This window comes from Candida oxycetoniae, assembly GCF_023343755.2.
Source record: "Candida oxycetoniae strain CBS 10844 chromosome Unknown scaffold8, whole genome shotgun sequence".
Lineage (NCBI taxonomy): Eukaryota > Fungi > Ascomycota > Pichiomycetes > Serinales > Debaryomycetaceae > Lodderomyces > Lodderomyces oxycetoniae.
The window spans coordinates 81,104-102,689 of NW_026055361.1; the positions used below are offsets into that span (position 1 = coordinate 81,104).

General features: G+C 39.0%; 13 protein-coding genes across 13 annotated transcripts; 8 read left to right on the plus strand and 5 right to left on the minus strand. All coding sequences in view use genetic code 12, as the record gives it.

The window, feature by feature from the left end:
* Positions 1 to 661: 661 nt before the first annotated feature.
* On the plus strand, positions 662 to 2,572 carry PLB3 (lysophospholipase; the record flags this gene model as incomplete). The annotated part of the gene is made up of 1 exon (XM_049323151.1): positions 662 to 2,572. The coding sequence occupies one exon, from the start codon at positions 662 to 664 to the stop codon at positions 2,570 to 2,572; it is 1,911 nt and encodes a 636-aa protein (XP_049182652.1).
* A 511-nt stretch (positions 2,573 to 3,083) lies between these two features.
* KGF56_000200 (uncharacterized protein) lies at positions 3,084 to 4,727 on the plus strand (the record flags this gene model as incomplete). Its single annotated transcript, XM_049323164.1, has 1 exon — positions 3,084 to 4,727. The coding sequence occupies one exon, from the start codon at positions 3,084 to 3,086 to the stop codon at positions 4,725 to 4,727; it is 1,644 nt and encodes a 547-aa protein (XP_049182653.1).
* Positions 4,728 to 4,974: 247 nt separating this feature from the next.
* On the plus strand, positions 4,975 to 5,829 carry KGF56_000201 (S-formylglutathione hydrolase; the record flags this gene model as incomplete). Its single annotated transcript, XM_049323175.1, has 1 exon — positions 4,975 to 5,829. The coding sequence occupies one exon, from the start codon at positions 4,975 to 4,977 to the stop codon at positions 5,827 to 5,829; it is 855 nt and encodes a 284-aa protein (XP_049182654.1).
* Positions 5,830 to 5,953: 124 nt separating this feature from the next.
* On the minus strand, positions 5,954 to 7,012 carry KGF56_000202 (uncharacterized protein; the record flags this gene model as incomplete). The annotated part of the gene is made up of 1 exon (XM_049323186.1): positions 5,954 to 7,012. The coding sequence occupies one exon, from the start codon at positions 7,010 to 7,012 to the stop codon at positions 5,954 to 5,956; it is 1,059 nt and encodes a 352-aa protein (XP_049182655.1).
* Positions 7,013 to 7,154: 142 nt separating this feature from the next.
* On the minus strand, positions 7,155 to 9,071 carry WAL1 (actin-binding protein; the record flags this gene model as incomplete). The annotated part of the gene is made up of 1 exon (XM_049323197.1): positions 7,155 to 9,071. One exon carries the CDS (start codon positions 9,069 to 9,071, stop codon positions 7,155 to 7,157), a length of 1,917 nt encoding a protein of 638 aa, XP_049182656.1.
* Positions 9,072 to 9,313: 242 nt separating this feature from the next.
* Positions 9,314 to 9,881, plus strand: KGF56_000204 (uncharacterized protein; the record flags this gene model as incomplete). The annotated part of the gene is made up of 2 exons (XM_049323208.1): positions 9,314 to 9,497; positions 9,820 to 9,881. 2 exons carry the CDS (start codon positions 9,314 to 9,316, stop codon positions 9,879 to 9,881), a joined length of 246 nt encoding a protein of 81 aa, XP_049182657.1.
* A 1,462-nt stretch (positions 9,882 to 11,343) lies between these two features.
* On the plus strand, positions 11,344 to 13,461 carry MPS1 (serine/threonine/tyrosine protein kinase; the record flags this gene model as incomplete). The annotated part of the gene is made up of 1 exon (XM_049323219.1): positions 11,344 to 13,461. The coding sequence occupies one exon, from the start codon at positions 11,344 to 11,346 to the stop codon at positions 13,459 to 13,461; it is 2,118 nt and encodes a 705-aa protein (XP_049182658.1).
* Positions 13,462 to 13,614: 153 nt separating this feature from the next.
* On the minus strand, positions 13,615 to 14,873 carry ARP2 (actin-related protein 2; the record flags this gene model as incomplete). The annotated part of the gene is made up of 2 exons (XM_049323230.1): positions 13,615 to 14,774; positions 14,858 to 14,873. The coding sequence occupies 2 exons, from the start codon at positions 14,871 to 14,873 to the stop codon at positions 13,615 to 13,617; spliced, it is 1,176 nt and encodes a 391-aa protein (XP_049182659.1).
* A 159-nt stretch (positions 14,874 to 15,032) lies between these two features.
* KGF56_000207 (tRNA 1-methyladenosine methyltransferase subunit) lies at positions 15,033 to 16,028 on the minus strand (the record flags this gene model as incomplete). Its single annotated transcript, XM_049323241.1, has 1 exon — positions 15,033 to 16,028. One exon carries the CDS (start codon positions 16,026 to 16,028, stop codon positions 15,033 to 15,035), a length of 996 nt encoding a protein of 331 aa, XP_049182660.1.
* A 564-nt stretch (positions 16,029 to 16,592) lies between these two features.
* KGF56_000208 (uncharacterized protein) lies at positions 16,593 to 17,144 on the plus strand (the record flags this gene model as incomplete). Its single annotated transcript, XM_049323252.1, has 1 exon — positions 16,593 to 17,144. One exon carries the CDS (start codon positions 16,593 to 16,595, stop codon positions 17,142 to 17,144), a length of 552 nt encoding a protein of 183 aa, XP_049182661.1.
* An 88-nt stretch (positions 17,145 to 17,232) lies between these two features.
* On the minus strand, positions 17,233 to 18,564 carry KGF56_000209 (uncharacterized protein; the record flags this gene model as incomplete). Its single annotated transcript, XM_049323263.1, has 1 exon — positions 17,233 to 18,564. The coding sequence occupies one exon, from the start codon at positions 18,562 to 18,564 to the stop codon at positions 17,233 to 17,235; it is 1,332 nt and encodes a 443-aa protein (XP_049182662.1).
* Positions 18,565 to 18,970: 406 nt separating this feature from the next.
* Positions 18,971 to 20,179, plus strand: RPN7 (proteasome regulatory particle lid subunit; the record flags this gene model as incomplete). Its single annotated transcript, XM_049323275.1, has 1 exon — positions 18,971 to 20,179. The coding sequence occupies one exon, from the start codon at positions 18,971 to 18,973 to the stop codon at positions 20,177 to 20,179; it is 1,209 nt and encodes a 402-aa protein (XP_049182663.1).
* Positions 20,180 to 20,356: 177 nt separating this feature from the next.
* On the plus strand, positions 20,357 to 21,508 carry KGF56_000211 (cleavage polyadenylation factor subunit; the record flags this gene model as incomplete). The annotated part of the gene is made up of 1 exon (XM_049323286.1): positions 20,357 to 21,508. One exon carries the CDS (start codon positions 20,357 to 20,359, stop codon positions 21,506 to 21,508), a length of 1,152 nt encoding a protein of 383 aa, XP_049182664.1.
* Positions 21,509 to 21,586: the final 78 nt, after the last annotated feature.

Below are 21,586 nucleotides of genomic sequence, written 5' to 3' on the forward strand. Positions count from 1 at the left end.
ATACTATTCGGGTCATTAAATCACTAAGCCTTGTTTTAACTAACCTTGTTTACTAATTAGTGTTCTTCAATCCATGACATGATTAATCTTATGGATACAGTGTCAACTAACTGTGTCCTCACGAGCACTTCTTACTGTTTTCCCGTAATGATGATACAATATATACATATATAAATATATATATCGTATATGTTTAAACTCAATTGATATTTGCCATAAACTCCCAATATTTATGGCTTTTTCGGATAAGTCATGGTAACAATTTTAGTAACAGAGCAATAGGAAAAATTACAGGGTATTGTTCTTTGCGCTTTTCTAAATTTTTCGGGCATAATTTTCTGTTTTGGGTAACCGTTAAACCAATAGAAAAGCGAGATTCCTCTAAATTACGTGACAGTAGTACTGCTATCGTGTAACATATTACATAAGTAAAGCTTAGAGTGGGCATCACCATATATATATAAGCACAGATATATCCTGCCCCATCATCCGTGTAATCACTTAGAGCCAATGTAATAAGCCAATTCATACTTTTTCTCTTCTTCATTTTGACTTGTTAGAAGCTTGCCTTTTTACATTCTACAATAAAGTATTATCACTAAGTTTGAACCTTAATTACGCTAACTTTTCTAACCGATACTTTATAACCGAATTTTTTATAATGTTTGGTAGAAATTTGGTCACGTGGTCGTTACTAGTGTGCTACATAGCTTCACTAGTTCAGTCTTGGTCGCCAACAGATTCGTATGCCCCAGGCAGTGTAGACTGTCCAAGTGATAAAGATTTGGTCAGGATTGCAGATAGTATATCAGATGAGGAAAAATCGTGGTTAGAAGGAAGGGATTCCATTACTCGTGATAAATTGTCACAGTTTTTGAACCATGCCAACATGACAGATATTGATGTCGACGCTTATGCCAAAGGGAACAGAAGTATACATATCGGGTTGGCCTTTTCTGGTGGTGGATATAGAGCAATGTTAAATGGTGCTGGACAGTTGAGTGCCTTGGATTCAAGAACTCGTAATAATGACTTCAACGAGCAAAATCTGCTGATTAGTGGTTTAGGCGGTTTATTAGATGCAACAACCTATATTGCTGGATTATCCGGTGGAAGTTGGCTAGTTGGTTCAATTGTAATGAACAATTTTACTTCGGTGCAGCAAATTGTGGACCAAAACAAAATTTGGGATTTAACAAGATCAATTTTTAATTATGGTAAATTTAACATTAAAAAGTCTTATAAGTATTATAAGGGAATATCCGATGATATTGAAGCTAAAAGAAAAGCCGGATTTGAGTTGACTCTTACTGATACCTGGGGTAGGGCTTTATCGCATCAATTCTTTACTACTTTGGATGACTATGGTGCATCAATGACATTTAGTTCCCTACAAGATTGGCCCATTTTCACCGAACACAATATGCCCTTTCCAATTATATTGAGTGACGCCAGAGCTCCTAATACTAAAATTATTAGTTTAAACTCTAGTTTAAATGAATTCAATGCTTTTGAAATGGGTAGTTGGGATCCTAGTATTTATCAATTCACTCAGATTAAATATTTGGGTACTCAAGTAAGAGATGGCGAAACAAACGGTTCCTGTATTGGAGGATTCGATAATGCAGGTTTTATAATGGGTCTGTCATCAACATTGTTCAATGCTATAATCTTTCAAGTTAATACCACTACAATTCCAAAAGCCTTAAAAACCATCATTACATCAATTTTGCAAGATGTTTCCAAACATGAAGACGATGTTGCCATGTACAAACCCAATCCTTTCTACGACACGACTGCTGGATTTTCAACCAATATTGCGCAAAACGACTCTTACACTTTAGTTGATGGTGGGGAAGATGGGGAGAACATCCCTCTATATCCATTATTTCAACCGGCCCGTGATGTTGATGTTGTTTTTGCATTTGACAATTCGGCAGATACTCCCCAAAATTGGCCAAATGGTAGTTCCTTGGTAGAGTCTTACAATAGACAATTTGGTGTTGAGGGAAACAATACCATATTCCCATATGTTCCTGATACGAACACATTTGTTAACAAAAACTTGACAGCCAAACCAACATTCTTTGGTTGTAATGCAAAAAACTTAACTTCATTGGCCAGAAACAACAAGACTGATGTATACGACGTTCCATTATTGGTCTATATTGCCAATCGCCCATTTTCGTATTTTACAAACACTTCAACCGAGAAAATGAAATATGACAATAAAGAGCGGAACTCTATTATCACAAACGGGTTCGAAGTGGCATCAAGGTACAACTTGACTTTGGATCCTGAGTGGCCTGCATGTGTCGGATGTGCCATCATTAGAAGAACTCAAGAAAGAAACGGCGAGGAGCAAAGCGAGCAGTGTAAACAATGTTTTGAAAGATACTGTTGGGATGGACTGTTGGACACTTCTGATGCAGACGATAAAATGTTCTACACAGATCAAGGAACAACTTCTGAGCAGGAGGGTTTGAAGAAGACTAATAGTGGTAATAAGGCGACATTGAATTGGTCACTTTGGTTTGGATTGTTGGCTATGAGCTTGGTTTTTTTCAGATAAACACAAAGTAAAGAGCGAAATTATTAAAATTAGAAAAGAGCTCGAGAAATAAGTATATGTATCTATAACTTGTATTCATTAGCTTGTATTGGCCCCTTTGTCCAACAAGTGAAATTCGTGCTAAAATATTGGGCGCTTTTTTATGATTTTTCTATTTCTTTCCTTTCCTTGCCCTTATTTGTTCCCTTTGATTGATATGTAAAAATTTCAAAAAATGCGGGTGCAAAATGCGGAGAAATGATTGTGGCAAATGAAAATTCGCCACAACATCTCATCTCCATAGCAATATCTGTTTCAACACGAAACAGTGAAATTCACACTCATGTGAAAATGGTCCAATATGGGAAAAGGATTTTCAACGATTACATGTTGAAGTTATTACCGTTTTAACTCTACAAAAGCAAACATAAGCAAATAAGAAAAGGAAAAGGAAAAAGGAAGGAAACTAACAAAAAAAGGTCTTTGTTATTCAGCCGTACTCAAAGGGATACAGCACCACGCAAAAAAAAAAATGAGTGACCCAAAGTCCAACAATCCCAGCCTTGAAAAAACAGAAACAATTGACTTGGAAGAGCCGAGAGCAACCAAGGTTACTTTGGACTCCTCTACATTCGAATTATTTACAGAAAAGGACGCTGATATAGCATATTTACAGAAATCAAAACTCATTGCCGACACAATCCAAGAAATTGGTTTCGGTCGTTATCAAATTGGATTATTTTTTGTTGCCGGTTTCGGATGGTTGGCCGATAATGCATGGCCCGTGGCCACTAGTCTAATCCTACCTAGACTAATTGAAGTTGATGGAGTGCATTATCCACCACATCGTGCCCCTTATTTGACCCTTGCTCAGAATTTTGGATTACTTGCTGGTGCGTCATTTTGGTCCTTATCGTCTGATATAATTGGCCGGAGGTGGGCATTTAATTTGACATTCATCATCACTGGTGTATGGGCGGTGGTTGCCGGTGGTTCGCCGAATTTTGATGCTATTGCTTGTTTTGTTGCATTTTGGAGTTTTGGCGTTGGTGGGAACTTACCTGTTGACTCTGCAATATTTTTAGAGGCATTACCAGGAACTTACCAGTGGTTGTTAACTGTGATGTCCGGGTGGTGGGCACTAGGGCAGATTATTGCAAATTTACTCTCGTGGGGTTTAATTGGGAATTATTCTTGTTCTGATCTGGACAATTGTAAAAAGGTGGATAATTGGGGTTGGAGGTATTTTTTGTTTACTTTGGGTGGATTAACTTTGTTGATGTTTGTTGCTAGATTTGCCTTTAGAGTGTTTGAATCGCCAAGATATTATTTGGCAAGAGGACAAGAGAAGGAAGCCATAAAGACGTTGGAAAAGATAGCTAGTGTCAATGGTAAACTGTGCTTGTTAACATTGGAAGATTTTAGAAACATTGATGAAAAGTACCAAGATAATGACATTACCACTACTACTACTGCTGCTGCTGCTGCTGCTGCTGCAAATACTACTACAAATACTACTCCCCAAAAGAATCTCTTAATTAAGGAGAAATTAACCAATTACAATTTTTCACATATTCGTCAATGCTTTGCTTCAAAAAAGTTGGCAGTATCAAACTCGTTGATTATATTTACTTGGGGATTGATTGGATTAGCATTCCCTCTATATAACGCATTTCTTCCATATTACTTAGAAACACGAGGAGACGCAAACAAGCCTTTAAGCGTTTATGAAACGTATAGAAACACTTTAATCGTCTCCGTATTAGGGATCCCTGGAGCATTGATAGCTGGTTTATTAGTAGAATTGAGAATCGGCAGAAAGGGGACGCTATCAATGTCGTTACTCCTCACTGGAGTTATGTTATTTGCTTCAACAACAGCTAGAACCAGCAACTCAAATCTAGCTTGGAATTGTATGTTTTCATTCTTTTCGAATATTGCTTATGGTGTATTATACGCATATACACCTGAGTGTTGTTTTGCTGAAATCAGAGGCACAACAGTAGGTTTAGCCGCGTCATTTAATCGAATCATGGGAGTTTTCGCACCAATAATCGCCATTTTCGCAGATTTGACCACTTCTGCGCCTATATTCGTCTCGGGCGCATTGTTCTTGCTTTCTGGCTTCTTGGTGTTGTGTTTTCCTTATGAACCAAGGGGTAAATCGAGTTTGTAGAAAGTAGAATGGAATTTTATTAGTTAAAATTGGTGCTTTTTTTGGTCAAGTTTTGGGTGCAAAAAAAAGAAAAAGGGTAGATATTTTTTTGTCTGTATTGGGTAATTGGATCCGCAAGCAAATAAATAGCGGTATTTTCAATTTTTTGCAATTTTTCATTACCAGAACAACTTCTTTTTACTTCCCCTTCTTCTTCTTCTTCTTCTTCTTCTTCTACTACTACTACTTTCTCTCATCATTTGCTAAGATGTCATTTAAAACCAATGCTACTATTGCTCAGTTCGGCGGTCAATTGTTGAAATTGACTCACGATTCAAAGGTTACCAAAACACCAATGAATGTCAATGTATTTATCCCATCTGTTAAAAAAGCGTCTAAACTACCAGTGCTAGTATACCTTTCCGGTCTTACTTGCACTCCAGATAACGCTAGTGAAAAGTCCTTTTTTCAATACTTTGCAAGTAAATTTGGGTTTGCTATTGTTTTCCCTGATACTTCTCCTCGTGGTGCCGACATTGCTGGTGAGAATGATAGTTGGGATTTCGGTACTGGTGCTGGTTTCTACGTTGATGCCATTCAAGAGCCTTGGTCCAAGAATTACAACATGTTTAGTTATGTTCACAAAGAATTGCCTGAAGAATTAGCTAAGGCATATCCCCAGTTGGATTTTGACAATGTTTCGATAACGGGCCATTCTATGGGTGGAATGGGTGCCTTGGTTGGGTTTTTGAGACAACCAAGACCATACAAGGCAGTTAGTGCTTTTGCACCAATAGGTAACCCAAGTGTTGTTCAATGGGGAGAAAAAAATTTTGGAAACTATTTGGGTGAAGAGAACAAGTCAAAATGGGCAGAGTATGATCCAACTGAATTGATCAAAAAATACAAGGGAGATGATAGTACACCAATTTTGATTCACCAAGGTTTAGGTGACAACTTTTACGAAGCTCAGTTGAAACCACAGAACTTTGTTGATGCGGGAAAACATTACAAGGGAGGCATTGATTTGAGATTGGTTGATGGTTATGATCATCTGTATTTCTTCATTAGTTCATTTGTGGAAGAACACGCTAAGCATCATGCTAGATATCTTGGATTATAACTAAAAGCGGTTGAACCGAGTAAGTTGTGATTTTCCTCAAAAAAAGAAGAAAAGAAGAAAAGAAAAGAAAAGAAAAGCATAAATAAATGAATGAACAAAGGAATGAGGGGAAAAGGAATAATCTCTATATATTATACTTAGTTGCCCAGGTTGTATACCAACTCGACTTTTTATTGTCTTTGTGTATTGACTCCGCTAGTTTTGATAGTTTTATGGAATTTGAGGATATTGTTTGCTCTGTAGATATTGTTTCATCACTAACACTACGTTCTAGCATTAGATCAATTATTATTTTATCAATATGGTTCACTAGTGTTTTCTGGATTTGATAAATTTCATCGATTTGAGAACCCGTGATGGTCTTGGGTAAGGATTTTTTGAATGAGGAAAGTAATAGCTTTATCAATTCAATCTTTTTTATCAATTTCTTGGAATACTTGATGAGTTCAAAATCTTCTTCATTGCTCACATTTTCTTCTTCTTTTTCTTTTTCTTCTTCTTCTTCTGTTTCCTCATTTTCAAAATCCGTCTTTTTTTCCTCATCTTCATCCGTCTCACCTTCATCGCTGAATCCAAACGGATCATCAATATCCTCGGGGTTTTCCGCCCATTCTACAAATTCATCGAACCCATCGTCAATCAATGCAATACTCTGTTTGATTTTCTCCGTAAGCAATCCCAATGCACCTTCATTGATCAATTTCGTTAACGAATCACAATTGGACCATATCTTACCTACAGAAACCAATCTTCCTTCACCACTATCATCATCATCATCAGACCCACATTCACTGCTGTGTATCAGTAGAAGTTCATTCGCAAGTATGTTGCTTGATCCAATTAACTGCTTAACCTGAATCACTATCTCCTCGTAGAAAACTTTGGATATTTCTTTTGCTTTCAATTGTGCGATTACCGAAACGGTAAATATTAAAGTCTCGGATAGTTTCTCTAATGTACTATATGCAGTTTTCTCCTCCTTAACCAAGGTCCCTGGCTTGAACACAATGCCTACTTTCGTTGTATGTGCTTTAATTAGTTTGACTAGTTTAAGTAACTCACCTAATGGATCCTCAACTTTAGATGCCTTGACCTGTGTGATTTTGTCTGTCCCTAAACTCACAATCCAGAACTTGGTGGCATCCTGAAAAGATGTAATCAACGCTTGTAAATCTATAGACATATATTGATATTCTGAGGATGAAGAAAGACCTTCAATCTAATAAATTTTTCATTTCTCTCTTTATCTCTTTTGTTTTTAATTTTTTAATTTTTTTTTTTTTTTCTTCTACAAAGTTGCACATACAATAAATACAATATTTGTATTACCATTCATCATCATGTTCATCATCGCTGTGAGCCACTTTGTTTTTCCTTTTGTTCAAAGCAGCAGATAAGGCATCTGCCAAACTACCTGGCGGGCCAGCAGCTGGCGGGCCGCTTGAATTATGAGAAGCTGGTGTTGTTTCTCCTCTTGCCTCTTGTAACAATACACTGGGTTTGTCCAATTGAGATTTATCTGTTTTTTTTAGAGATCCGATACCTGCTCCTCTGATAGATGCTAAAAGTGCATCTCTTCCTTCGCCTTCATTTCCTGGTGGCGCGCCGGTGCCCATCGGAGGCATAGGTGGTGCTGGTGGCGCTGGTGGCGCGCCGGTGCCCATCGGAGGCATAGGTGGTGCTGGTGGTGCTGGTGGTGCACGAACGGCACCTGGACGAGCTGGTGGTGGTGGAGATGAAAAAGCAACAGGAGAATCACGTGGTGGTGTAGAAGCGGCAGGTCTTTGGTTTGGTGGGGGAATGGAATATGGTGTGCCTGTTGAAGTTTGATGGCGTGGCGGTACAGCGGGTGTGCCGTGTGCTGCTGATCTGGAAGGCGGCGGTGGTGGTGGTGGCATAGCTTGGCCGCGGGCAGCTCTAGGAGGCGGAGGAGGCGGTGCATTAACGCCAGCTCTTAAAGGTGGGGGTTGAGTATTTCTCTGTGGTAGTGGTGGTGAGTTAAAGTTGGACATATTTGCCCTTGAAGGAAGTGTTGGGGCATTACCTCTAACTGGAAGATCCGGTGGTGGTGGTACAGCTTGATTAGTATGGTGCGCCAGCAATGATGGAGCTTGGTTGTTAGGAAGGAACGGAGGAGGTACAGAGAACTTTGTTCTTGGTGGCGTCGCCTGAGGAGCGATATTAGTAGCAGGCGGTTGTGGCGATGGCAGAGGCATCTCTGGTAAAGGTTTGTCGTTGCTTGATTGAGTCGGAGTGCGTTTTGGCACCATTGCATTAATTGGAGGAACGCGGAAGTTTGGCTTGAATTTCACTGGCTCCGAACTTTCAGTTGGCGAAGCAGGTTCCTGGGGTTCGGGAGTGCTAGAAATCGATGTCTCGGGTCGAGAACTGCTGGGAGCTCCTCCTCCTCCTCCTCCTCCTCCTCCTCCTCCTCCTCCTCCTGCGGGTTTTGTTGGTGGTGGCGGTGGTGGCGCTTTCTTATTTTTTGGTGTCAGTGTGGTTGACGACGCAGGTGCTACATTTGCACTCTCATTTCGTTCGTGTACTGCTTGGTACTTTCTGGGCACTGGTGGCTCCAATCCAACCAAGGGTCCACCTTGTTTGGCAATATAGTCTTTTATAAATTGTCTGTTGTCTACTATCATGTCCTCAGTTATACCTGCAGCTTCCAATTCTGCATAAAGCGACTTCCATTCTGGTGGTGGCGCATCATCGTAATATAGCACTCCTTTAGCTCTCCTCTGTCTTTGCGCTGTATTCACATCCACAAACTCTCCTCTAGGTCCTGGTGCACTATGTGTTTTTGGCTCTGTCCTTTCTTTCAAAGCAATTGCATTTTTGTTCTTCACAGTGGCAGATGAACCGTGTTTCTGTCGAGAAATCACTTTTTTATAAAAATGAGTTGCATCATTTGTATCTTCAAATAGCAAACCTACAAGACAGTCTTCAATCTCAAACGTATGGAAGAATTTCCTATCCTGATTATACTCAAAGTTGACATACAATTCCTGATCCCACAACACACCTCGGTGTCCAATTATGTCTACCAATTTGAGAAAAAACGTATGACCTACTAAGTCATCAACAAGCGCAATTGCCCCAACTAAACCAGTAAATACCCATTTAGTTGGGTCAGGGTAAGCAATGTATAATCGTGCTACTGTTGCATCGATAATCTTGTTACTTGCCTTTGGAACTGTTCTTTTGATTTTTTCTTTATCCTGTGTTGTTAAAATTCCCATCCTTATACAAGAAGAAGAAAGAATTAAGGATAAAAGATAAGCCTACTACTTAGTTTTAATCGATGACGGCTATTGAACCACTCGATTTGAAGAGAAGTAACCAAAAGGATTGATTCTAGTAGTGCACATTTTCCATATTTCTATCGAGCTATATATAAAAAAATAAAAAAAAGTAAAAAAAAAAAAGATAAAATCGTTAGGTACTCTTGGGATAACCCAACCCAGTTAAACAATTATATACTATGTCTAGTCGTCAAGGTGGTAAGGCCAAGCCTTTGAAAGCCCCAAAGAAGAAACTAGTTGAAGGAGATGAAGATGATGCTGCTTTTAAAGCCAAGCAGAAAGCCGATGCCGCTGCCAAAAAGGCTATGGCTGAAAAGGCTAAAAAAGGTGGTCCATTAATTGGAGGTGGTATTAAAAAAAGTGGTAAGAAGTGAGTGTTGCTGTGGTTTGCGAGCTGCTGAGGGAGTGAAGTGATATGCTGGTGGTAATAGAGAAGAGAAGAGAGGAAATTTTAGTTTATGAGGCGACACTATCGAGCAGAGCGAGATAGTGGAGCAACACTGACTAGTGATATTAGGATGAAGTGTGTTGTATATTTATCATAGTTGTGCATGTATAGATTGTCAAAAAGCGACACTTGGTACCTTTGTAACGACAAAGTTAGATTAGAGGTCAAAAATGACATAAAATATTTGTATAAAATCCACCTCTATATGCTGTAGACCTTTCCATACACTCTCTGTAGAGAATGCATGGAAGTCAAGTGACTACGACTTATCAGCTGTGATGAATAGACCTTGGCTGTAATCAAAAGCGGCTAACTCACAATCATTTCGAAGGAGATGTAAGTTTCGTATAATGTCTAATTCCTTTTAGATAAAAAAAAAACTTTCTATATACAGAGACGAGAAGCAAAGACTTTATACATAGTACAGTACCTTATGAAATCTCAAGATATGTTTTTGAGGCTGATTTTGAAAACTTTGTGTAAAACATTGATCAGTTTTGTCTAAAAGGCAAGCAAATTTGTTCCAATGATTCCATGTCTAAAGGATCAAATTGTTCAAGATGTTCAAGTTGTTCATTTTTTTAATTAGAAAAGTTGCAAAAAAAAAGAAAAATTGACGAAAAAATAAAAAAAAAGAAAAGGTGGAGAAGACTGTCACCATAAACAGGCTATTGTCAAATAGATAGTGGCAACATACATATATCATCGATCTAATGAACAAGCAGTAGTTAAAATGGTTTTTTTTCCCAAGAATCTGACATAATCCTAAAGGCAAATCCGTGTAAGGAAAAAGCAAAAAAAAATAAACGACCAGAGAGAGGATCGAACTCTCGATCTTGAGATTAACAGTCTCACGCCTTAACCAGCTTGGCCATCCAGTCTTTTTACAGCTCCTTGTTGGGATATTGGGGTAGTTAACAACACTATCAAGCAAAGGGAGATAGTGGTGAACTAACTCGGAGAGCTCCATGCTTGGCTAAAACTGGCCATAAGAGCACACTATCCACCGACACTGCTCAGTAGTGTTGTAACAAGCTGCTCAGTAGTGTTGTAACAAGCTGGTCAGTACTGCTCGGTAGTGTTGTGACAAGCTGGTCAGTACTGCTCAGTAGTGTTGTAACTAGCTGGTCAGTACTGCTCGGTAGTGTTGTGACAAGCTGGTCAGTACTGCTCTATAGTGTTGCTCGATAGTGTCTACAAAGGGTTGCTCCACTATCTCGCTCTGCTCGATAGTGTTGCTCGATGGTGTTGCTTGATAGTGTCGGAATCAATTAATTTTGCAAATGTTCAGACTTCAACGTTAGCCTTCCTAGTTCAGCTGGTTAGAACGTTTGTCTCATAATTATCCGTAATGTGGGTCATCAGGAGGTCGTGAGTTCGATCCTCACGGAGGGCACTATTTTTTTTCCTCTACCACCCCTCTCTTTTTCTCAAAATAGTCATACAACCTCATTTTTAATGGCACTTTTTTTTCAACATGTAAAGGACAAGAGGCTTAAATATCCCTTGATGGCCTCTACCCACATAACGCGCTCATGTTTCTCCATTAGAGGTGGTGTTTTCCTAAGCTCCATTCTGTGTTTGTACGTTTACAAAAAGACTTTGCTTTTTTTTTTTCTTCTTGTTTTTCCGAAGAGCTCTCACACAAACACGAATTGTAAACATTAAATTTTTGTGAATAAAACAATTCATTAGTAACAAATACTTCTGGTGAGGTAAGTCAGATCTCACCGTTTCTTTTATAGATGATACCCCAGCTCAATGTCCTATGAGTCAATATTTAATGTGTCTACACATGTACCAAACTCATTGAAACAGATATCACCAGTAAGCTCAAACTCTACCAAGCGACATCGCTTTGAAGAAGAAGAAGACCCAACTTGTTTACCACCATCATTGAGTTCATACAGCATAGCTACTCTCAATGCCAAAAGCAAAACATACCTAACAGCCAACACAAATGCCACCACAGTCACCGGTATCTATGAGCAAGATTTCCCCGGAAGAACAAATCCAATACGGAGCAAACTAGCGGCTCATTTTGCAAATGGCGGTGGCAGTGGCAGTGGCAGTGGCAGTAATGATATCCATTCTTCTACAACCAACAACCAAGATCCAACACCAACACCCCCGTCATTTACACGCAGCTCATGCGACGCAATGGAAGGAAAATCAAGTTCCGTTTCTAAATCCTTATCGCTGTCGAGCAAAAATGATGATATTGCGAGATACAAGCGGAAACGAAGGTTTGGCAAAATGTTGGGATCTCCTAAACGTGCCTCTCAAACTGCCGAACCTCGAAATATTGAAGAGATGGAGATAGAAAATAAACTGGGTATGAAAGCAGATCATGTAACGTCAGTGATTGACGAGGAATTGATTAGCAAGAGAGTAGAAGAAAGAAGGGCACTAGAACAGCTTGAACAGCAAAGAGAACGAGAACGAGAACAAAAACGAATTGAAGAGCAAGCATTTGAACGCGAAAGACTACAACAGCGACAACTAAAAGAACAAGAATTGATGGAGAAAAAGCAAAGTGCTAACAACCGTTTCATTTTAAGCAACTTTGAGATACCAAAACTAGACATTGAACAAGAAAATCTTGACGCAAAAGTCAACATTTCTCCATTGAGATCGCCTTTCAAAGAAAAAAGGGTACCCTTGAGAGATGTGTCACCAAATGTGTTTAGAAAACCGAGATTACCAAGATCTACTATTCAAAAACCCTCTCCGCCACCGCAACAATACCACGTCGCTCCCAAACCTGAACCTGTACGATCACCAAAACCATTACTACCGACAGCATCACACCAGCATAGACCTAGATCAGCTAATATGCACTTTGCTGACGATGATTTAATTGAAACAAAGAAAAGAACAGTAAACATTAACGGAAAAGCATACGAGAAATTAGAGCTCATAGGAAGAGGTGGCTCATCCAAGGTTTATCGTATCAAATCATGTGCCGATGGACGTCAGTATGCGTTGAAAAAAGTTTCTTTGAACCAGTTTGAGAACATTTCTGGATTCAAAGGAGAAATAGATCTTTTGATAAAGCTCAAACATTCCAAAAGGGTTGTTAAGTTAATTGACCATGCTGTTTTTAGCTCGTCAATATATCTTATTATGGAGCGAGGCGATATTGACCTTGCCATGTTATTTCAAAACAGGATCAATGCGAAATTACCATTAGATATACACTTTGTCAAGTACCACACTTTTGAAATGTTCAAATGTGTTGAAGATGTTCATAATGCAGGCATTGTGCACAGTGACTTAAAGCCAGCAAACTTTTTAATGGTAAAAGGGGTGTTGAAAATTATTGATTTTGGTATCGCCAATGCTGTTCCTGATCATACTGTCAATATCTATCGAGAATCTCAAATCGGCACTCCAAATTATATGGCCCCAGAAGCGCTTGTAGAAGCGAATTTGGCGGGAGCAAAGAATACCACTTGGAAAGTTGGCAGACCGTCTGATGTTTGGTCTTGTGGATGCATTTTGTACCAATTCATCTACGGCAAACCTCCCTACGCTGCATACTCAGGCACACAAAGAATTATGGCACTCATGAATCCGCAAATAAAAATCCAATACCCAGCAACAGGATTGGGTGATGTAAAAGTACCCCTCAGTGCTATAGAATTGATGAAGAATTGTTTGGTTCGTGATCCAGCAGATAGATGGACAATAGAACAGTGCTTAGCAAGCGATTTTTTCCAACCTAAAGTTGTTGATGAAACATTCATCAGCAAAATTGTTCATCAAAGCATGAACCTCGGGTTCAACAAGCGCATCTTAAATGAGGGAATGTCAGCTGACGACTACGATTCGATGGTTGACGATATTGTAAAGCAAATAGAGGCATACAATTGCTAATGAGAAAAGAAAAGAAATGAAAAAAAAAAAATAAAGGAAAAGAAAAATAATTATACAAAGGAATCTATACTATGTAGATATATATTCTTTCATCTTTCATCTTTCATCTTCCATCTTCTTTTTCCCTTTTTTTCCTTTTTTTCCCCATTTACTCTAACGTGGTCCTAATTTTTTTAATACTCTTGGTCCTTGTTCTTCCCATTCTTGTTTTGAGACCCACATGTGGTCTTTATCAGCCATTATGTTTGCCAATACTGCTCCTCCTATAAACACCATATGTTTTCTTCTTGGGGGATCTTCAATTCTTACTTTGAATTTGTCTAATCTACTAGCGTCTCCGTGTAACACTTTGGTTAGCCATAACTGTTTCAACTCCTTTTCCAATCTTGATGGTAAACCTGGATACATTGACGAACCACCGGATAACACAATGGCTTTGTACAATGATGATCTTACATCCACGTCTGCGGCCTGTATTGTGTTGAACAATGACTCACCCACACCGGGTTGTTCCACATCAACCAAATGTGGCTGGAACAAGCATTCAGGAGCTTCAAACCTTTCACTTCCTACTTTGATGACCCTCCCGTCTGGTAACTCGTATGTCTCCACCAAAGTGGTTGTCTCGGTTGCTAGTTTGGCATCGAAGGCCAAATCGTAGCTTACGTAGCATAGTTTTTCTTTAATCTGACGCACTGTTTCAAAATCAGCAGTCCTGTTGAATGCATAGCCTCGACGGAATAGCAAATTTATCAAATGTCTAGTAACGTCTCTTCCTGCAACATCCAATCTCTTTGTCAAATGATTCAACACAACAGATTCATAAACCGGTACAATATGTGTTACACCATCTCCAGAATCCACAACTACTCCAGAACTCAACCCTTGAGCATATAAAGCTAGCACCGCCTGTATTGCAACGTAAACTCCGCCAAAGCCATATTTTTCAAACATAACCTGACACATTGTTTCCCTATTTTTCAACGGGTTCATTGGCGGCTCGGTTAACAATATCTTTTGTCCCTGAGGGTTTAAGTTCATCATATCGTAGAAAGCATAGTCCCATAAATGTTCCATATCTTCCCAGTTCTTTATAATACCGTTTTCCATTGGATAATTTATCTGTAGCAACGATCTAACTTGGCTTGCTTCGTTCCCACACATTATATCCTTGATTTCAACATCATCGGGTACGAGAGTATTACGTTCTTCTGCTCTCAAAATTGGTCTACCGACCATGGATGGAAAAGTGTAGTCAGGAAAATTAGTTCCGGCTCGGCCAATCTTCACAAACCCTGTACCTTGATCGAGAACTAAAAAAACAAAAGAAAATTCAAAGTTAGTCGATTTGCTTCAAAAGGAAAAACCGGTACCCTGTACCCATTTAAGTACATACCAATTGGGGACGTCATGTTGATTCCGTTTTTGTTGCTTAGAGAGAGAGAGAGAGAGAGAGAGAAAGAGAGAGAGAGGTTTTTATCAAACAAAGTATTGTTGGTGAACTTTTTGGCTTTAATTTTTTTCGGCATTCAGATAATTATACTGGAAGAGCTACCAAATGTTTTACAGACTTAATTCAACTTGTGAGCAAATGTTAGGTATGATGTGTGACTCTTGATTTCAGATTCTGGTTTCGTTACGTCCAACCACTCGTATCCATCGTCTCCTTCTTTCACCCTGGCACTTTTTTTCGCCGACAAGAATCCCTCATCATCAACTTTGGCAAGTTTTTGTGGTTTCTCACCATTTTTAAAACTCTCAATGCCTTGTTTCTTTCTTTCTTGTATATCTTTGATTCGACTGATAGCGCTGCTTACACTTCTTTTCATTCGTTTTCTTGCTTCCCATCTAAGTGCCCCTACTTCGACCATTTCTATATTTAACCATCCATTCTCTTCCAATGCTGTTATAGTTTTTGTCACTTGCTCAATGCACGGAGAAAAACAACAGATACCTACTCTTTTCTTGCTCGATATCACGGAGTTTAGATGCGGTATAGCACTCCATGGCGACGGTAAGTCCAAAAACACAACGTCGCCTTGAATGTCCAAATTTTCAATATCTAATCCATCGTTACAAACATCACGATATGCTATAGTGGTATTCACCAAACCATGAAGTTCCAACTCCTTTTTCGCTTCTATATATCTATTCTCGTGGAACTCGTACGTGAAAACGTGGCCCGAAAGCCCAACTGTTCGTGCAAACGCATGCGTGAATGATGCAGAGCCCGTTCCAGCTTCAATTACTCTCGACCCTGGTTTTACATTCAACCGCTGTAGTATATATGAGGAATCTGGAGTGTATACAATTTGCGTTCTATGTGGCAACGACAATGTCCACATTTCCGGCGTTGGAAACAATAGGTAGATAAAACCATAACCTTTTGCACCTGACATTTGCGACCCATATGGCATTCCAATCATCGAATCATGTAGATAGTGCCCATATTTGGTCTGTAGAATCTCTCCCGTTTTAATATATATAGGTTTGATAGTAGTTCTGTTTATAAAGGCAAGGACAAGGTCCCCTTTCTCTATATGCGTTTTGTACTCGAAGAATGACATCTACAAGTTAACAAAGATGGATCAAAATTAACAGAAAAAGTTGTCTATTTTTTTTTTCCTTCATGAAGCTCATCGCGAGGATGTAAGTATTTACGATAATGGCAGAGATGAGGTATTTACAATAATGGCAGAGATGTATCTATGATAATGGCAGAGATGTATTTACAATAATGGCAGAGATGAGGTATTCGTAGAGATAGTGATGGCCAGGACACAACTTAAGAAGATATCAAGACAGAGCAAAAAGACTAGGATTTCAAATATAAAATGGTCTATCCTGGGAAAAGAATTGAAAAATACACACATATATCAATATCCATATATTAATAATGCCTACTTGGAAGTTCAACCCCCTCCCCCCTCCCCTGGTCCTAGGCGCGCGAGATGGAAGTAGGTAATCGTGGCGACAACGGCGATTAAGCGGGCCCAAATACAAATAGTCGTGTATTTTTAACCAACATCAACACGAACAACGGAAAAAAAAAAGGCCAAAATTTAAACAAGGCAAAGAAACTAGACTGATTTTTTTTTCAAGTTGTTAATGAAGAAGTATTGATAAAAAAAATGTCAAGTGTATCACCTCAGCCGCAGCAACAACAGCAACAACAGCAACAACAGCAGCAGCAACCTGTACAGAACTTGAAATCTAGTGACCCATTTGCTACCAATGTGGAAGACCTTTATCTAGAGAGTTACGCTTTCACAACAGCAGCAGCTATAGTAGGGTCTGTCGATCGGAAGATTTTTGTATTGTTGAGAGATGGCCGGCACTTGTTTGGGATATTACGAACTTTTGACCAATTCGCCAATTTGGTGCTACAGGACACATTTGAGAGGATTTATATGGGGGATGACGATGCTAATAAACCTAGGAAATTTGGCGAGATATACCGTGGAGTATATTTGGTGAGAGGTGAAAATGTAGTTATGGTGGGTGAACTAGATATCGATAAAGAGGATGACCATTTGGACCAATTAGAACAGATTTCCTTTGAGGAGGCTAGCCAAGAATTGAAAATCAAGCATGAAAAGAAGGTGAAAGATGAAAAACGAAGAACAAAAACGTTATTGAAGCAGGGATTAATAAATGACTTTTATAAAACTGATTTATACTAACGACCCTAATGGATTTTGTTTTTTCGTTTTTTTTTTTTTTTTTTGTATCGCTGAACCAATTTTAATACAAAGATTCACTCTTTTTCATTCACAATTTACTCAACTTTTGTTGATTTGCTTCGAATTTTGCAAAATACTCATCAATCTCTGGAAACTTCTTTGCTTCATTTCTTGCTAGTTGAGACAAGTGTGCTTCGTCAGGACCATCGGCTATTCTCAATGTTCTATTCAATGCATACATTCTAGCCAACTCCACATCCTGTGAAACACCTTCAGCTCCATAAACTTGAATTCCCCAATCGAGAATGTTTGAAATAGTTCTTGGTGTTTCAATCTTTGCCATGGCTATTTCTCTTTGTGCTTGCTTTGCGTTAGAAATATCTATCTTGTGCGCAGCGTTCAACACCAATAAAAAACATCTTTCAATGTCGATTTTACTTTGGGCAAATTTGTTCAAAAAGCTTTCTCTTTGGTTCATTGGTTTGCCGAAAATAATTCTGTGGTTTGCTCTTTGTGCAATACGCATCAATGCGAATTCCCCCGTTCCGATAGCTCTCATACAATGATGGATTCTGCCAGGACCTAGTCTAGATTGAATTAGCTCGAAACCTCTTCCCTCGCCCGCCATAACAACATTAGGCATTTCATCGACTGGAATTTCATACTTGTCAAATGCAATTTCACAATGTCCATGTGGAGCATCGTCAAATCCGATTACATGCAAAGGCCTAACCAATTTAGCCTTACCCGAGGCTAATGCACGTTTTGCATCGACAATCAAAACCGTGTGATTTCTATAAGGATTTTGAGCATTATTGCTCGTTTTACACATAACCAACCACACAGCACATCTTGGATCACCAGCTCCTGAAGCAAACCATTTCACTCCCTCAAGTACATAGTTGCCACGAGAGTTTTTAGTTGCTGTTGTTGAAATGTTTAAAGCATTTGACGAAGAGGTACCCTTTTCCGTCATTAAGAATGCAGATCTGATTTCGCCGTTTAATAGAGGTTTTAAATATTTTTCCTTTTGGAAATTTGTTCCGTATTTGGCAAACAACTCCATATTACCAGTATCTGGCGCATTTGTGTTTGTCGCTTCTGGTCCAGTATGCGAGCGGCCCAAATATCTAGCCATCAATCCATATTCCACATTGGAATATTGCGGACCCTCTTTGTAATGTTTGGACAAAAACATATTCCACAATCCCAACTCTTTTGCTTTTGCCTTTAAAGCTTCAATAATTGGTGGAATTGTGGTCCATCTTGTAGCTGGATCGTTTGAAATTTGTTGGTAATATATTTCATCAGCAGGGAGACAAAAATTGTTAACAAAGTCCTTTGTCTTTTGAATAGCTTCAAGTCCTCTAGGAGAAATTTTCTCTAAAAAAATGGCTGGAATCTCATCTTTGACTGACATTTTGTTTACTCACAAGTGACGAAATAACAGAATCAAACCGATACCGTGTCTGACATATATATATACATATACATATATATATACATATATCTGATTGTGTTCAACGGAGTATAGCGGCTACCACCAACCCCACAAAAAAGTGGGAAAAAAAAAATTAATCCGTTCGAGTGTCTCAAAAAATTATCCACGACATATCATTTGCGACACACGAATTTTTCAATTTTATTTTCCGTTTGTGTGTCGCCAATGACGTGTCGCATATTATTTTTTGAGACACTTGAATTTTTCAATTTTTTCTTTTTTTCCGTTTCGATTTTCACATTTGCCATTCAATTACAGTTGAGAAACTGGGAGACAAGAAGAAGAAGAAGAAGAAGGTCAATAAAGAAGGGACAAAAGGGAAGCCATGGAGATTGAATCGGATGTGCCAAAGATACCCAATTACAAGCTCTCAGAGCAGCAATTCTTACTTACACATATAGACTTACCTACTGATGAACGAAAGAAAGTTATAGATGAGATGGTTGAGACGATCAAGCTCGAGAAGGCGGCACCGTATTACAAGTATTTACACGATAATGGTGTTATAGCCGACTTCCCATATGACGAATCGGTTTACCAGCAGTTATTAACTGAGAATGAGCAAGTATTAATTGATCTCAAGAACAAGATTAAGGAGGCCGAGGAAGAAGAAGAGACGGAACTAGACGTGGTTTCAACAACAACTAAACTTGCCGAGTATTATACCAAGATTATAGATAAAAGTAACGGAACAGAATTTTTTAAAAAGGCGCTAGAATTGACATCAGGTACAGGGTCAAAAATTGATCATTTGTTGACTTTAACCAGAATTGATTTTTTCTTCAATGATTTACCAGAAGCTCGTAAGCATTTGGATCAGGTTGCAAACCTCATAGAAAAAGGAGGTGACTGGGAGCGCCGTAACAGATTCAAAGCATACAATGGAATATATTTGTTGGCTACTAGGAATTTCACCGAGGCTGCTAAATTGCTTATTGACTCTTTAGCAACGTTTACATGCACCGAGTTGTGCTCATACGAGCAGATTGCTTACTATGCGATTGTTGCCGGCGTTCTTTCCTTGGGCAGAGTAGACTTGAAGGAAAAGATTATTGACTCACCAGAAATATTGTCGATTTATTCTTCAGCGCCAAATTTGGAACCTTTGTTGAATTTGACAAATTCATTGTACACTTGTCAATACAACTGTTACTTTGAATATCTTTTGCAATCTTATGACAAGTTGTTGTTGCCTAATAAGTATCTACACGCGCACGCTAGTTACTTTCTTCGGGAAATGAGACGTAAAGCATATGGCCAACTATTGGAAAGCTACAAATCGTTATCGATAAAGTCCATGGCGGCCAACTTTAACATTAGTGAAGAGTTTTTGGATGAAGACTTGTGCAAATTCATTCCCAATAAGAAACTCAATTGTGTTATAGACAAAGTTAATGGAATCATTGAAACCAACAGACCAGATAACAAAAATAATCAATACCATTCTCTAATCAAACAAGGAGATGGGTTGTTGACTAAGTTACAAAAGTACGGTGCTGCTGTTAAATTGAGTGGTGCTGAAAGAGTAGTATAATCTGTAGACTAATCTATTAAGTCGTGTAATGTGTAATCATTAGCAGTTTGAAGGAGAAAAAAAAAACAAGAAAAACAAACAAAACATCATCTTGAAAAATCGCAGTTAACTATTATCACCATTTCGTTTTTGATCTTTGTTATTTTTTTTTTTTGAAACTTGCCACTATTAGGAACGATGCCTCCTAAGCCTATCACCTCTAGTATTCTCTATGTTGGACTGCTTCCCTTTGACTGGGACGAGGATACAGTAAAATCTGTGGTTTGTGGATCGGGAAACATTGTAGATGTGAGACTTGGATTCGATTACGAAGGAAAGAACAAAGGTTTTTGCTTTGTTGAATATCAAACGCCTCGTGATGCTCAACGAGCCGCGCCTTTATTAAGCTCTATAGTCATTTTTCAACCAAACGGAACTCAGAAGAGACTAAAAATTGAAGGGTCAAAGGAAGGGCCAAGAACGAATAAAGCAGAGTCGAAGAAGGTATTGAATATAAATCGAACGAAGCTTCCTCCTAATGTTAGATTGCCGCCAGAGTTATCGAGTGGTGGTGGTGGTGGTGGTGGTGGGGGAAGATACAATTCGCCGTTACCGCCAACACAGATGCAACAGCAACAGAGAATGATGACGCCGCCTACGTTTGGTACTCCACAATCCATGGGTGGTGGTGGTGGTGGTGGTGGTGTTGGTCCGAATCAACAAATGCCGGTAAGGCTAACACAGGCATCAAAGAACCTTCCGCATGTAGCATCATTACCGCTTGAGGTGCCCGATAAGATTAACGAGGCTTTGAGTAAAATACCGCCGCCTCAATTAATCGAGTTGATAGCTAATATGAAAAATATGCTAATCACCGATCCAGGTCGAGTACAAGCGCTTTTGCAAGCCAATACTACACTAGCACACACTACTGCCCAAGTGCTATTGATGATGGGATTTATTGATAGTGATGTCATTAAAGAATCTGCAGCAGCAGCGGCAGCAACGTCTACAACGCCCACAACGTCAACAATAGCGATGGCACAGCCGCCATATGGTCAGCAACAGCCCATGGTATACAACAACATGCTGTATGGACAAAAGCAACAACAGCCACCACCACTACAACAACAACAACAACAACAACAACAACAACATGCCCTTCACAATTCAAAATGGCCACATTTGCCTATCGATGTGCAAATGAAATTGGCGGCATTGCCGGAGGGAGAAGCCAATAATTGTGCTACAATTTTATCAATTTCAAAGGCCCAGTATGATTTGTTGACAGATATGAATAAAGTCCAGGTTCAACAAATTAGAGAAAGATTTGGACAAACTAGATTGTAGAAACCTTAATAAATGATACATGTTAATATACCTTATGTTGAGTTAAATGATAGATGTTAATATCTACAAAGTGTCGCT